The following is a 14,893-nucleotide window of genomic DNA, read 5'->3' as shown; positions in this document are numbered from 1 at the left end:
GGGGTTATAGCAGACAGACACATTACCATAATCCCTGATATTCAAGTTGGGGGTTTGATGGCAGTGCTCTGTGGTTCATTACTGCCAAATTCAGATATAGTTCGGCAATAAATTTCTTGAAGGGTTCATAATTATGAGGGGTTCAAGATTGGTACGATACTATTTGTAGTACCTCTGCGTGTGTGTTTTCGCGTGCGTGCGTGCGTGCGTGCATGCGGTCCTGAAAATTCCTGTCGTGTCAACGTTGAACCTCTGAGCTAAAAAAAATAATAATCTTCCCAACCCTTGAATTTTTGTATTTACGTCAATTTTAACTCTTATGCAAACACAGGTTCCAAAAATAACATCGTACCAACTTTGAGCTTCTGATGTGACTCCTTAATATTATGAATCGACTGTAACAAATTTTCACTATTGTACTATACCATAATACAGTAAACCCTCGTGTTGAAGTCTTGGTCTGGACACTTTTATTATGTATTTATTACTACCGTGTAAATTTTAGAGAGAAAGGGAACTGTAAATTATACTTAAAATTTTATAATACTCGTACGTATCTTTTTGTGAAAGTTCCTGTGTGTTGCAGGTGAGGGAGGATGAGGGTGAGGATCGTGTGGGTGGTGGTGGTGTGTGTGTGTCAGGCGTCCTCCTCCCCTCTGCTCGGCCCTGCAGGTCAGTCAACCAACAGTCACCCCTGTAACACTTCTTACCTTAGTTAAGTAAACTCAACTCAACCTCTAACGTATATTGAATTCAGTCATAGAAAATTCTTCCTATTTTCATTTTCTATCAATTATTTTAAATATTTACGTGGTGTACAATAAGGTTTTGGTCTTTTTCATGTATATTTGCATGTTGAAGAAACAATAATAAAACTATTGTTCTCAGTGTTTGTTGGTGATGTGAGGACACAGTCTTGTTTATGAGTGTCAAGGTGATAAAAAATTGCGTTTTACTGGATATAACGATTGTCTTTCTATTTTAATTCCATTCCATTGTTTGAAAAATACATTTGCCTTTACTGACCTCAACATATTAAAAGTCCACAAAATGTGAAACAAAAAAAAATCCAAAAGTTAGTCAAACATCATGAAACCGTCTTTAAGCAAACCCAGGATTTTTATAGTGAAATCTACAATATTTCTCTGCTCTGTACTGGATATATTTGTGTAAACAGACGGGTGCAAATGACATATTTTCTGAACCTGAATTTGGTGTCATATAACTTGATAACCACAGTAGTTAGCGACGTGACAACATTAGACCAAATTCCGTAGTGTCTCACGTGAGTCCAATATAGATCCATCACCCATAAAAACGCTCTCTTCTTTACAGGAAGCGACCTGCTAAGCAACACGGCCTGTCCTCGCTAGATACAATATTCCTTTTGTTATTCCCTCGCGACACGCACATACCTAACTCCTCTTCTCGATACTAAAGCGTCACTGTAAATACTATTGATATCGATGAGAGCGTAATCACGAGGACAGTCCATCTACCCTAAGGTGGGAAAGTCACCTCCCCTCCACGCTTGGCCAAGGAGAATCAAGATCGAACAGACATGATGGTGTTTAGTGAGTCCAGCCCACCGAGGGAGGAGCACTGGTCTGTGATAAAAGATCTGAACTAATGTTTAACTGGTTGAGATGCCAAAAATTACAGTCACCTGATAAACACAATCCTCCTTTTTTTTTTATTGTATAGGGAGATAATTACTGATGATGGCAGCTTGACAATCTCTCCTCCACCCTTTAAGAAGTCTTGGATGTGCCCGAGCTTACTGTAATAACTACAGGTGTTCACAAAGTCTCTCCCTGATGCGAAATATATTTATGTTCAAATAAAACTTTAAAAAACGACAACCACATGGCAACCCTCAACACGCCGATTAATAACCTGGGGTCAAAATGTTTAACTTGGGAAATAGTTTGTCACAAAGACATGAAATAATTTAAACGTTTTGCCATCCTGTAAAATTTGTTGGTGAGTGTGTTTTTCTGTTATTTTATATGTACTTCAGTTGCTGAACACATTAATTTCCTATTCGAAGAGATTTTGATTCCTTGAAAACCCGATTACATTTTTTTTACTTGGGTGTAACGAAAGGAACCATTATAATCATTTATGCAGCATTCCTTATTAGAGTACAGTACTTATGCCTTTCTGAAATATTGCTGGAGTAGAATTGTCAAAATCATCGATCAAACCCGATGTTCAAGTTTAATCCTGACAGTGAGGCCAGCTACATGTCAGCAACACTTTACCCTTTGGTCATAATCAACAACAACTAGTTAATAACATTATTGAATGTCTTTAATGGTTGTCTGTTTTATACGGTAGGTCGCGAGCTCGCCTGGCCGATTTAGTTTTGGGTCGCTACGAAAAATGTTTAGGGACTTGGTGGTACGAAGGCTCCCAAAATATCCCGCGAATACGTTCAGGGATATTATAACCGATGTAAACAGTTATTGGTATTGTATTTTTCAAACCTTGACAGTGTTGTTTAAAAAGAACAATTCCGAGGAGTCCGGGAGGGAGCTGGTGGAGGCGACGAGTAGTGGTGTCAATGCTGTTTTGCGAGGCTCCTCCCACCGCCATTGCTGTGTCGCCTTCCTCACTGACGGCCACAAAATCCCCGCTGCTCCTTACAAGGTCACTAATCATCTCCTTTATGCATCTTTTTTTCACATTACATTCTTAAGTATTATTCATCATGATGTCTTTCCAGTGATGGATTTCAGGTGGTTGTTTGTGTGTGGGGGGCCCCAGTGGTAAAATGGTTAGTCCACTAGTCTTACAAGTGTTTGGTTCTGGATTCGAATCCAAGTCCAGATAAAACTTGGACAGATTGGTCTATTTTCATCATGGTACCGTCCCAACAGCACATAGTGGCTGTGAGGTCAATCAGTTGGCGGATCGTGTGGTGACGTTCCTCTTGTTACCCTTGATTAACCCTTTTATTAAGGAGCTGTTAATTAAGGGGTGAACTCAGCAGCCAGCCAGACACTATTCTCAATATTATAGTTTAATAACAAGTTTAGTATTTGAGGAAAACTACAAATTAAAAGTGAAGACAATATGGTTATTTGTGGTAACCATTAATATGAAGAAAGAGGATATGCAAGTCTTGTGACACCTCACACACACACAGCTGTAGGGTGTCTCAGGAACAGATACATTCTAACTTAGAATTTCTAAGTAATAAAAATTTGAAGCGATTATGTGCCAAATTAAGTGTCTTGAAATAAAAGACGTTTAATGTGTTTGTACTAAAAGATGGACTTAAATATAAAAGCAGAATTGGAAATGCATGTCAGACACATCATTGATAATGTCTATTAGATTATGGTATTGACTGGGATGTACTATACTGTACTCAATCACATTTTGTTTGATATAATAAGAAATAAAAAAAAATATCAACTATAAATCTTTCATATTGTTGGTCAACATATTTCACATAAATCTTTCTTATCTGGTCATATTTTTATTGGTGACAAGTTGAACACTAACTCATGATGACACAGGTGGTGGCGCCGGCAGGTGTCGGGGTGTTCGAGGTAGTGGTCGACGCTCACATCACCAACGCTACACACACTCAGTTCTCCCAGGTGGTGGCCCACATGCGTCAAGTAAGTCCCAGCATTTTGCCCTTTAGTTAGTTATTGAGCGTAAGATTGCAGGCAAGTTATAAGAGAACTTTTATTGTAAGTCTCATGGTGTTTCCTCGGGGTGTTTATATTAGACATGTGTGTTTATACGTGAATATTAATACTCTTACTCACTTCTTGAGAAGAAAATAAGACGTGTGAATTTTGGTTAAGAATTTATTTGTTCTTATAAGATATAAATCACGAACATTTAATGATGCTGATAGTCCAGGTGTTTCACGGTGTTGAGTGATGTGTCCAGATGATATAATGTAGCGATCCAATACAGTACCAGTACAGTACGGTGAACTACTGTATCTTGTTTTCCTATTAAAAACCAATTAGTCTTTCATTTATCAGGGGCGGTTCCAGGGGGGTCCTGGGGGTCCAGACCCCACTTTTCATCAGAAAATTCCAATAATTTTTCTTTAAAGCACTGTAATATTGCACTCAGACATTTTTGTATAGCAAAAAGTAATTACTATTGCACATGCTTCAAAATGTCCATGATATTGGTCATATTAAAAAAACAAAATCTGGAGGCTTACACCCCCCCCTCTTATCCCCAGCTGAGTGAGCTCGCTGTACTCGCCACGCTCCCCCACTCTCACCTTCTTGGACCCCCTTTTGATGACATTTCTGGATCCGCCCCTGTCTATAGCCCTGGATAATGAATAAGTTACTGTTTTGAGAAATCGGTAAAAAAATTATATAAATTTGCCAAGAAGGTTCATGTAGGTTGTAAAGTATGTTTCTTTAAATATTTATAATTTTTATAAATGTAATTTTTATTAAGATTATCCGGAGACACATAAATGAAAACTCTGATACGTAATTAAACTGTCCTTTGCTATGTATTTAAATAAAATATTGCTCTGACTTTCTAATACTAATCTGTGTTTAATACTGTACATTGAAGTGAACAGTGTTTTATAGTGTTGCTTTTGTATTTGTTATGTATTTCGTGTCATGATCTAGGTCCACCGAAGGAATATTTAGCATTATGTTTCAGTGACGTCCTCACTTCTCTCCCTCTACTATCTTGGTAAATTATTTAATTTTTATATGTGTTTTAATGCTGAAGTAGACATAAAGGGAAGTTACTTAAGGTCTTAAGGCACCAGAGAAAATATTTTAATGACTATCACGTGGGTCCACAGAGGTTTTGTTTAAGGAAAGTGTGTTTATATCGAACGGGCAGGTTCGTGTACTGTCGCGGTGCATGACGGTAGTGGTGGTGAGTAACCGTGCCGCCTTCCTTACTGCATTTGCCGAATGGTCATTGAAGAGTCGGCTGTTAGTGTGGGCAACAAGGCTGCTGGCTGTGACCCAACTGGCCCTGCCAGAGCTGCAACACCTAGTAACCAGCCACTGGACCTTCACCATGATGAATACCATGTTCCTTAACCTGGAACAAGTTACCCCTACAAGGTACAGTATAGTGCCTCTTATGACACCTTAATGATTATTAACATAAAACAACGTTCCAAGAAGTCAGTCAGTTAGAACACCGAGATAAGAGAGCCGTGGCTCTGAGGTGAACAAGGAGATTTCGGGCAAGGTATAGTTAAGAAGTGGGAAGTACAGAAGAAGAATGATAGCAGGTGGGCTTTCCACCTTACGGAGGCTGGTTTGTGGCTTAACCAATGACAGACGTCCCTCAGTCCACCAGGGGCAAGGGAGGTTAGATAAGCTAAGCTAAGCTAAGCTGGTTTAAAGTGCGATCCAAGGGAATGTGCTGTTTTATGGTTTGTTGGAGGGTCCCTTCAGGTCCGTGTGTTGCTAAAGGGATGTTCCTCATCTTTTGTGATTGGGGGGTCCCACCAGGTCCTTGTGTGAACTGGCAGGATAGTTCCCTTCTTTTCGGTTATATGAGTGGTGGTATTCTCGCGTATAATGGTGCCGGGCTGATTGTGTTAATGTTGATGCTTCTTGGCCACCAGCTGTGTGATATATTGTTGTTTGCCTGTACTAATTCCTGTAAAATAGGGTCTTGTGTTCGGTGTAGTTTGTCCCATACCGCCTTTGCTTGTTTTTTGTTCTTTTGTTAATTGTGTCTATGTTATGTTCAATGTGTATGTCTCGTATTTTATGTCTGTATGGCGGCCTGTGTTTTGCTGTTCTTCTTGCTGTATTTTGGACTACTTGCAGCTTTTTTTTTTTTTTTTTTAGTTATTGTGTTAAGTGGAATTGGTGGGTATTCAAGGTGTTGTCTGACGAGTGATTCGTACAGATGTAGCTGTGTTTTGGTGTTTAAGAGTAATTTAAGATTATTAACATTATCAGCGAAACTATACAGACTACAGTACACAAGTCTTTGTGTTTATAGTCAATTTTGCTCTCAATCGAACTTATTGGCTTAATAATTAATATTGATTAATATAAAAAAAAAACAATAAATTAGAATTAAAGAAATCTTACATTGAAAATCACGATATTTTCCTCCTAACCTAGAATTTTGTGACACGTTGACAGACTGGGGATGTTCGTATACCTTCCGTACAGCCCGAGGAAGGCGCAGGTGGCGCGGGTGGCCAGGTGGACCCAAGCTACTGGACTTACACTCATCTCACACCAGCAGCTGTTCCCAGAGAAATTCTCTAAGTAATGTTCCCCTTTTAGTGTATGTCAGTGTTGCCAGCTGATCATTTGGTAGTATTTTGAACAATACAGATGCGAACATTTCACTGAATAATAAAAACAAATACCTTGCCTTGTGCCACGGAGATACTATCATAGATAACTGAAAGTTTAATACCAATAAACAAATAAGCCTCATCCAAACAAGTACTGTACCTTCCAGGCGTTGACTTTATTTGTGAAGAGACGCACCTGGGCACAGAGGAGTCTTTTACACCATTTACTCATCAAATTATCCCAACCTAATGACTGTCTTCCCGAGCCTGACTTAACAAGGACGCACTTCTTCACTCGCCCTTATATTAAATAACATGGTTTCGGAATACAAGCAGAGGTCTCTTTACTCTTGTCAGTCTTTCAAGAAATATTTCCGAGCTGATAACTAATCTTTTATGAGTGTATTTTGGGAGTTACAGTGGTAAGTGTCATATTACTTAATCTCCCCCCATCTCCCTTTCTCTTGGTTGGGTCAAATTCTCTGGACTCTTTTGATAACTCACCTATAAGAATGAGATGACACTTGAGTAATCCCATTGTGGATGTGAAGGTATAGAGACAAGGCCTGGACCCACCCTGTTAAACTATCAGGTGATGTAAGCTTGAGGGCGAACATTTATATGATCCGAAGTAATGAAACTCACACGTCACGTGGGTGAGTTTCATTACTTCTAGGTATTATATTTGATTTATGTAGTTGTGAAATCAGACTTATATTTACTTATGGTGTCACATTGCTTGTGGTCGCAACAATTTTAGTATTTTCTTCCAAATTTTCAGCTTTTTTGGTGAGCAGGTAAACGTGACCGCCCTGCCATTCTCACCCTACTGGATTCAGGATGAGGGCAGTGGTCTCACCCAGTACTACGGCACTGACTACCTCATGCTGCGGGCCATAGCTGCGAGCCTCAACTTTACCATCCATGTTCTTCCTGCCGCTAACTGGGATGAGGTGAGGTATAAGGTTGTCATCATCCACTATTGATAGTTGAAGAGATCCATTGTCTAGGTCCACCAATAAAGCCCTTGACACACCCCTGAAATTCGTGATTGTGGTATGTTTGCCGCTGTCCCAAACATATATGGCGGCAGAGTTCTTGAACTTGGCGGAGCTACTTTTGTCGTCCAGAATAAGTGCCCCAGGCATGATCATGATCAGTTACAAATCTCCCCTTGTGTTTGATACCAGCTCTTGGACCAGGCTGTGCAGAGTATGTGAAGCATTAATTGTCCCGGGCAAGTGAGTTTTAAATTTACTTGCCCGGAGATCTTTTTTTTTACTTACCTTGGCAAATTTGGGGAAGGAATTTGCTTGCCCCCCATTTTTTTTTTTTGAGAAAAGTTAAATAAACGTTATAAAAATTTCAAATTTATTATGTGCATCAACTCACAGATTATTTGTGTTCGTCTAAATGGTGTCAGTGGCGGTAACCCTGGTCATGTTAGGTCAAAATTCGTCACCTCACGTCTACAGCTTCTCGACTTGGTGTTTCCTTGACATGGCGCGAGTATAGGAGTGGAGGGGAGGAAGGCCTTGGTCATGTGTGGGGCGAGTGTAAGAGGGAGAGGGTCTTAGTGATGTATGGGGCGAATGTAAGAGGGAGGGGGTCTTGGTGATGTGTGGGGCGAGTGTAAGAGGGAGGGGGGTCTTGGTGATGTGTGGGATGAGTGTAAGAGGGTCTTGGTGATGTGGGGCAGGTATGAAGGAGGATCTTGGTCATGTGTGGGGCGAGTGTAGAGGGAAGGATCTTGGTGATGTGTGGGGCGTGTGTAAGAGGAGGGGTCTTAGTGATGTATGGGGCGAGTGTAGGGAGGAGTCTTGGTGATGTGTGGGGCGGTGTAAGAGGGACAGGGTCTTGGTGATGTGGGGGCGAGTGTAAGAGGGTCTTGGTGATGTGTGGGGCAGTGTAGAGGAGGGTCTTGGTGATGTGTGGGGCAGTGTAAGAGGGAGGGTCTTAGTGATGTATGGGGCGAGTGTAGAGGGAGGGAGTCTTGGTGATGTGTGGGGCGAGTGTAAGGGGTCTTGGTGATGTGGGGCAGTGTGGGGAGTCTTGGTGATGTGTGGGGCGAGTGTAGAGGGAGAGGTCTTGGTGATGTGTGGGGCGAGTGTAGAGGGAGGGAGTCTTTGTGATGTGGGCGAGTGTAGAAGGAGGTCTTGGTGATGTGTGGGGCAGGTAAGAGGGACAGGGTCTTGGTGATGTGTGGGGCGAGTGTAGAGGGAGGGGTCTTGGGTGATGTGTGGGGCAGAGTGTAGAGGAGTGTAAGAGGAGTCTTGGTGATGTGTGGGGCGGAGTGTAGAGGGAGGGGGTCTTAGTGATGTGGGGGGAGTGTAGAGGGAGGGAGTCTTTGTGATGTGTGGGGCGAGTGTAAGGAGAGGGTCTTGGTGATGTGTGGGGCGAGTGTAAGAGGGAGGGGGGTCTTGGTGATGTGTGGGGCGAGTGTAAGAGGGAGGGGAGTCTTGGTGATGTGTGGGGCGAGTGTAAGAGGAACGAGGGGGGTGAAGGGTCGTTTGTCATTGCATATATACATGCAAACATATACAGTACAGTCCACTGTACAGTACACTGGGAGTACACTGAGGCTATCTGAGTAAATTAATGGTCACACACTGAGACCAGGAGTCTAGGGGATACCGAGAGAAACATTTTATCTCCCTTATTACGGGTGTATGTTGAGTTGGGTGGAGCATGGTTCATGGGTATTGGTGGACCCAGTAACATCTCAATAATAGTGATAATATTTTTGTGTGTAGTTAATACCATTTTTTGAGTTACTAATATCTCGACGTGTGTAGTTTAACATTTCTTAAATAATTTTGATCGTATTGTTTTTTAAATGTTGTGTCACTAATTGAAACCAGAGTGATACTGTGATTTAGTTCCTTTAATGCATCTAATTTTTCTTTATAATTCCGATCTCAGGTATAACCTTTGTTCGCCAGAGTAGTGGTTAAGTTAGGTTAGGAAGTGTGCATCTGTTGGGGTAACATAATTCTATTGAGTGCCCTTTAGGCCTATTCAGGGTGGAATTAATAATTTCTTATTTTTATGCCATTTCTGCAGTGGTGGACATTATTTTGTGAAAACCCTTAAGGCCTGTTTCATGTGTGCAAGCAACATTTCTTAATACTTCAAATTTATTGTTGTCTAATGAGGCATTGTCTGAGTTTCTAATAATTTCAATATCATGTATAACCTTTATTCCCCAGAGTAGTGTTTTAAGTTCAGGTTAGGAGGTGCGCATATTGGTGTACCATTATTTGATTGTGTTTGTAGTGTTGGAGGGAATATAAGTGTCTAAATTTTACAGTGTCTCATTTCATCCCAGTCACAGACGCTATCCTTCCACGGGTCACGGACAATTCATTTTGTTTAGTAAATTTAAGTGTTCTTGTGCTATTTCGGGATTTTTCTCAAAGGGGCGCTACCACTGCAATTTCATCTAATAATCTTTAATAAACCCCAAGTCAAGTGAGAAATTAAAGTCCAGTAAATTCCGACCGGTTACATATATATATATATATATATATATATATATATATATATATATATATATATATATATATATATATATATATATATATATATATATATATATATATACATACATATACATACAGAGGTCAATACAGGTACACACAAGTTAAGAGAATCCTTTATCAATAAAAAATAAACTTTTCAGAACAAGGCATTTTTGTATTTAATTTGCATATTCACATTAATGTTTAAATTCATGCTGAAATAACCTTAGAAAATTCCCAAGATACTATTCTTTTTCTTTGTAATGGAAATTTATGTCATGTATTTTTCTATGCCTATTAATTTTATTGTTTATATACATTATACCTGTGTTGATAAGGAATTTATGAATGGCTATAATTTTTGGCTTTAATTCTGACGTAATTCAAATCCACCGCTACTTGTTGACTGATCTCTTCTCAGTGTCACCTGCCATAAACCTGCTATGACAACTTTTAACTATATCTTGCTGCACCACTCGTTGCCACGGTGTCGTTCTCCAGAAACTAATCGTTGTCATTCATGGCAACTTCAACAGGAACCATGGTAATGAGGAACTTAATATTTGAAGTCTCTCTAGCAATACTGGTGCCTATGGTAACTTGATCATGGTATGTCGTTACTATTCATTACAGATACATTAACACGACTCATTGTCAAAGAACTGTTGTTTCCACCCCATAACATAAACTGCCATTTACAACTTAAATATATGACCCATATATTCATGCCCCTTTAGATTTATATAGTCATTTATACTGCCACGAGTTTAGTATACTTTACAGGGGTTGGGATGTCAAACAACACACGTACTAAAAGAATTAAAAAGGATCCGGTAATGTCAGTATTGTGATGTGGGGGTGAGGGGGTAGGGCGAGTTGGGAGGATACCAGGGACTGCTGCCACCAGGACAACATCACTGCGGCCTCCTCTTGAACACTTTACACTGACCTGCTTCTGATGCTTAAAGTGAATGTGTTTGAAGTGATCATAATGATAAAGATTAACATTGTTTTGTTACTCAGAGGTGTCTGACTGTCCGTTATCTGGTGTTTATGGTCTCTGTTTATGTGTTTGACATGGGTTCAAGTCCTGTGCCCACGTTTGTCCGGGCACTGCTAGTCTGCACAGCCTGTCTTGGTCAATTGTTAAGATGCAATGTCTATAAGTGTGACCCTTCTTTTTCATCAAGCTACTGCACTGTATATTACTGTACTCCTCGCTGACACGTGTTCCCTCAACAGGTGACTAAAAAAGTAGAGGAGCGAGAGTCGTTCATGGCCACGGTTATCTACGCAATGCTGCCTGGTCGTTTGGAACAGTACGACTTCTCTTACCCTTATGAGTATGCCTCCCCAACTTTCTGCATGCTTAAGCCAGTGCTCAAGCCTCAGTTCCTCAGCCTCTACTACCCATTGGCTGACGAGGTGTGGGCGTCCATCCTAGCCGTGCTGGTGTTGGTGCCTGCGACTATCATCATGGTACCTCACCTCAGACCACTTCACCCTTCTTCACATTTAAATGATTTCATCTCTCAATCACAACTGCAACTCTCCTTCCTTGTCTTCACTAATGCTTAGCAAGTACTACACGTTTAAAATTTTATTTCAACCCATTTCCGTGAAAACAAAATAAATAAGCCATAATGATATTAGGAGAATCTATGCTGAATGAATATTGTCATCAGTGAAGTAACACAGTACTGGTAGTGTATACTGAGGAAGAGCATCTGCATGTCACCCGACGGGAAATTTAATTAATAATATGTGGCTCAGGTTGTGATGGAATCCTTCAAGTTGTGTTAGAATTAATGATTTTGTCTCCTTCATCCTGTCATTAAGATACCTTATAGCTGGGAAAAAGACAATTAGATCGAATGATAAGTGAAGTGTACTGTATGTTTATAGTTACATGAATATAAAAGGTGGAATAATTATGCATATTTTCATGAGGTACCATGACCAAGTATCCTATTACAGTATAAGTAAAGGGTCCCCAGACCATACATGGTGAGAGGCCACACTCATCCCCTGACACTTAATCAGGCTCTGACTGTTCTCTGTATGACCTTCTTTAATTACTCCATCTATCGCGTAGGCCTACCACCAATTCTTCGCCTATACTGGAATATTAAATTACTAGAGTGTGTCAAGTCAGCGTGCTGAATGGCACCAGGTTTTCAGAAAGTTTGAAGGAGAATTTAATGTACAAGTTTGATACAAATACATTAGATTTTAAGATTGCAATACTGATGTCATAACTTTATTCATATTGCAGTTATTAAATTTGTCTCCCTGATTCTTGTTGTGTATTATGATACAGATGAACATAATGAGTATTAGGGAGGTGCAGGATGACAGGATGGACACCCAACTGGTGGTGCAGGAGGTGGTGAGAACACTGTTGGGGCAGGATATGTCTAGGCGACTCACCAGGAGGTCGTGGGCGCGGGTAATTATTGGGTCATGGCTGGTGTTCGCCTTCATTATTGGGGTAGCCTACCGCGGCAACCTTACTGCCTCTCTCACCATACCCAAATATCCCGCCAGACCTGAGACACTTGAGCAGCTCGTCAGTGTCGTCAAGAAGTAAGTCCCTATTTCTGTGGAGGGGGACGAGTTCTTTGGTGAGTATGGATTAAAATGTGAAAAGTAGGTCCCATATTGCTCATGTTCTTATGGTGACCAGACTGCCTGAAGTTCTATCAATATATTCAAACTGAACAATACCACTAAAGTTATGTTCATGGGACCGCTACCCTGGCATAAAAGTGGATAATCACCTCAGTGGCATCAAGCAGGCTTCCTGAGATTCCACTTCTCATATTCAGGAAGATACTTATTTAATAATGTTCTTTATATGGGCTCTGATTCACTCTAGTCCTTGGTTCACTTTACTAAGCTTCTATTGTCAGAACTAACCCAGTGAACCTGGGCATCATTCTTCCTTGCAGAAGTACGTATTTCCAAAACTATTCATGAAGAAAGACAAAGAGTTTGTCTGTTAAGAATTTATAATAATTACTCACTAATTTATCATGATTCGATCACATCTTTTCTTGACTTAATGTCACTCCCTATCCAATTAGTTAATAGGATTATAGCTAAGGATTAAAAAAAATTATTACAATCTAGAAGGAGAGAAAATTTCTGATTCTTATTACTTGATGCTTCAAACTTTTTTTTATGAATACCTGTAGCAAATTAAATGAAAATGTCCTTCAGTGTCAATTCCAGACCCAAAGGACAATATTTAATAACTTTATTATCTCTCGGTATTCTCTCACACAGGGTAACAATGCCACCTTATGGAGCACAGTTCCGAGATTTCTACAGCAGGTCTGATTCTACAGTGTTCAAGGCCCTGGCCCAGAGAATGGACCTAGTTCCATCTGTGTTGGATGGCCTACAGCAAGTCAGTGACAAGTGAGTCAGTCATCACCACAAATTAAACATTCTGAACTTCCCTCTTGAGCGGTGAAAAATAAGTCACTGGTGGGTGGGAGGAAGGAGCTTCACATCTCTAGACACATCTCTGAGAGGTAGTGTACAACTATATTTGTATGTTCGTGGTACCAGATACTGTGATTATTGAGGACGTGAACATTGAGAGAGCTGGGACAATACTGTATTGTATTACAGAAGCACAAACAAAATTGTCCTCCCTCCCTGGGTCTCCCAAACTGAAGCAGTATTGATCCCTAAATGAGATAAAACAGCACACCCGTGTGAGACGACAATCAGGGTAACTCAGTTTGGAGACTCAATCCTGTGACTCACCATTTGGGGCAAACTTTTGTTCACAACTGGTCATCACATTGCATCATCCAAGTGATATTTGCAATAATTAACCCATTACGACTTGAAAATAGATAATTTTATTCTAAGTCATGCAGTGTAGTGTTTTATAATTCCAGGGGGTTCTGATTAACTGTCAGGTGAATAACGCAAAGATATTCAAACCCAAATGGACAAGACACGTAAGCCACAACAACATTTCCTTAAACCCTATTCTGTGTTCTTTAATGTTTCCACCCTCATCATATTAATTTCTGTCATTGTCAGGATACTGACTAATTCCTCCTTGTCAGCACATTACACTTGTCTCTGGTCATTACCTCATACAGTACTTATAAAACTGACTCTAGCACTTTTTTGCAGACAAGCACATATCCAAGTGCGCCGGTACCTGGAGTTAGTGATTGCTGAGCGGTTCACACAGGCAGGTGGCACCTCCCGACTCTACCTGGGCCGGGAGAACGTGTTCTCTGGGATGTCAGCCTGGCCGTTGCCCCATGATGCTCCATACAAACCACAACTAGACTTCAGCATTAGGGCCATCATTGAGGTAAGTGTGGCACCCACCCTTTACTTTAGGTGTGTACTGTATGATATTGAGACACTTAAACTCTGAATAGGAATTTGTGTAAAGTTTCAGTATATAAGATGGGGTACCACTCAAGGAATATAGATACAGGGTATTCGTTGGTCAAAGTAGACACATTAAATGTACACACACACACACACACACACACACACACACACACACACACACACACATACATAAGACATCTTCAGAGGCAACTGAAGATGGCTTGAATAAAGACAAAAGCTAAGGTGCTCCATTGTTTCCCCTTTTCCTGTGTGATTTTATCAAGATTTATCTTATCCACGTTTCCATTGTGGATCTACATGACGCATACTGTACATAAATATGTGTGTGAAAGTGGGTCCCATAGGCAGTGCGGATACAGCACACTGTATACTAAGCTTTCGGTACACAAAGAGGCAGCATGGACAGTACTGCTCTCAATCACCTTCACATCCCTAAGTTGTAAACTTAAGTACTCATTTACATGTGGATGAACTGGGTGCGCCCAGGAATCGAACCACCGACCCCTGGAACAAGTGAGCGCTGCATTCACTTGACTGCTATGCTCATAAATATAAATGGCTCTTGTTTAATCTAAAACTCCAATCCATTATAACTAAATCATTGAAAGTACAAGTATAAGATTATAGCCACCATAGCTAGCAGGAGTACAGGTAGGTCAAGTGACTGACTACATTTTACTCAAAGTATAAACAC

The 14,893-nt window shown here is 40.5% G+C and overlaps 1 protein-coding gene across 1 annotated transcript in view; it reads left to right on the top strand.

Moving 5' to 3' along the window:
- Nucleotides 1–639: 639 nt before the first annotated feature.
- The window catches only part of LOC121865499 (ionotropic receptor 93a-like), a 23,119-nt gene continuing 8,865 nt past the window's right edge, over nt 640–14,893 (top strand). The window contains exons 1-10 of the mRNA XM_042365049.1: nt 640–672; nt 2,498–2,652; nt 3,528–3,632; nt 4,852–5,081; nt 6,126–6,254; nt 7,068–7,239; nt 11,050–11,286; nt 12,128–12,393; nt 13,096–13,230; nt 13,966–14,152. Coding sequence (XP_042220983.1) covers nt 3,624–3,632; nt 4,852–5,081; nt 6,126–6,254; nt 7,068–7,239; nt 11,050–11,286; nt 12,128–12,393; nt 13,096–13,230; nt 13,966–14,152 — 1,365 coding nt within the window. The 5' untranslated portion in view covers nt 640–672; nt 2,498–2,652; nt 3,528–3,623. The remainder of the gene's footprint in view (nt 673–2,497; nt 2,653–3,527; nt 3,633–4,851; nt 5,082–6,125; nt 6,255–7,067; nt 7,240–11,049; nt 11,287–12,127; nt 12,394–13,095; nt 13,231–13,965; nt 14,153–14,893) is intronic.

Source organism: Homarus americanus, unplaced genomic scaffold (assembly GCF_018991925.1).
Source record: "Homarus americanus isolate GMGI-L3 unplaced genomic scaffold, GMGI_Hamer_2.0 scaffold51859, whole genome shotgun sequence".
Lineage (NCBI taxonomy): Eukaryota > Metazoa > Arthropoda > Malacostraca > Decapoda > Nephropidae > Homarus > Homarus americanus.
Note: the sequence above shows the minus strand (reverse complement) of the source record. Positions and strands in the feature narration are given on the sequence as shown.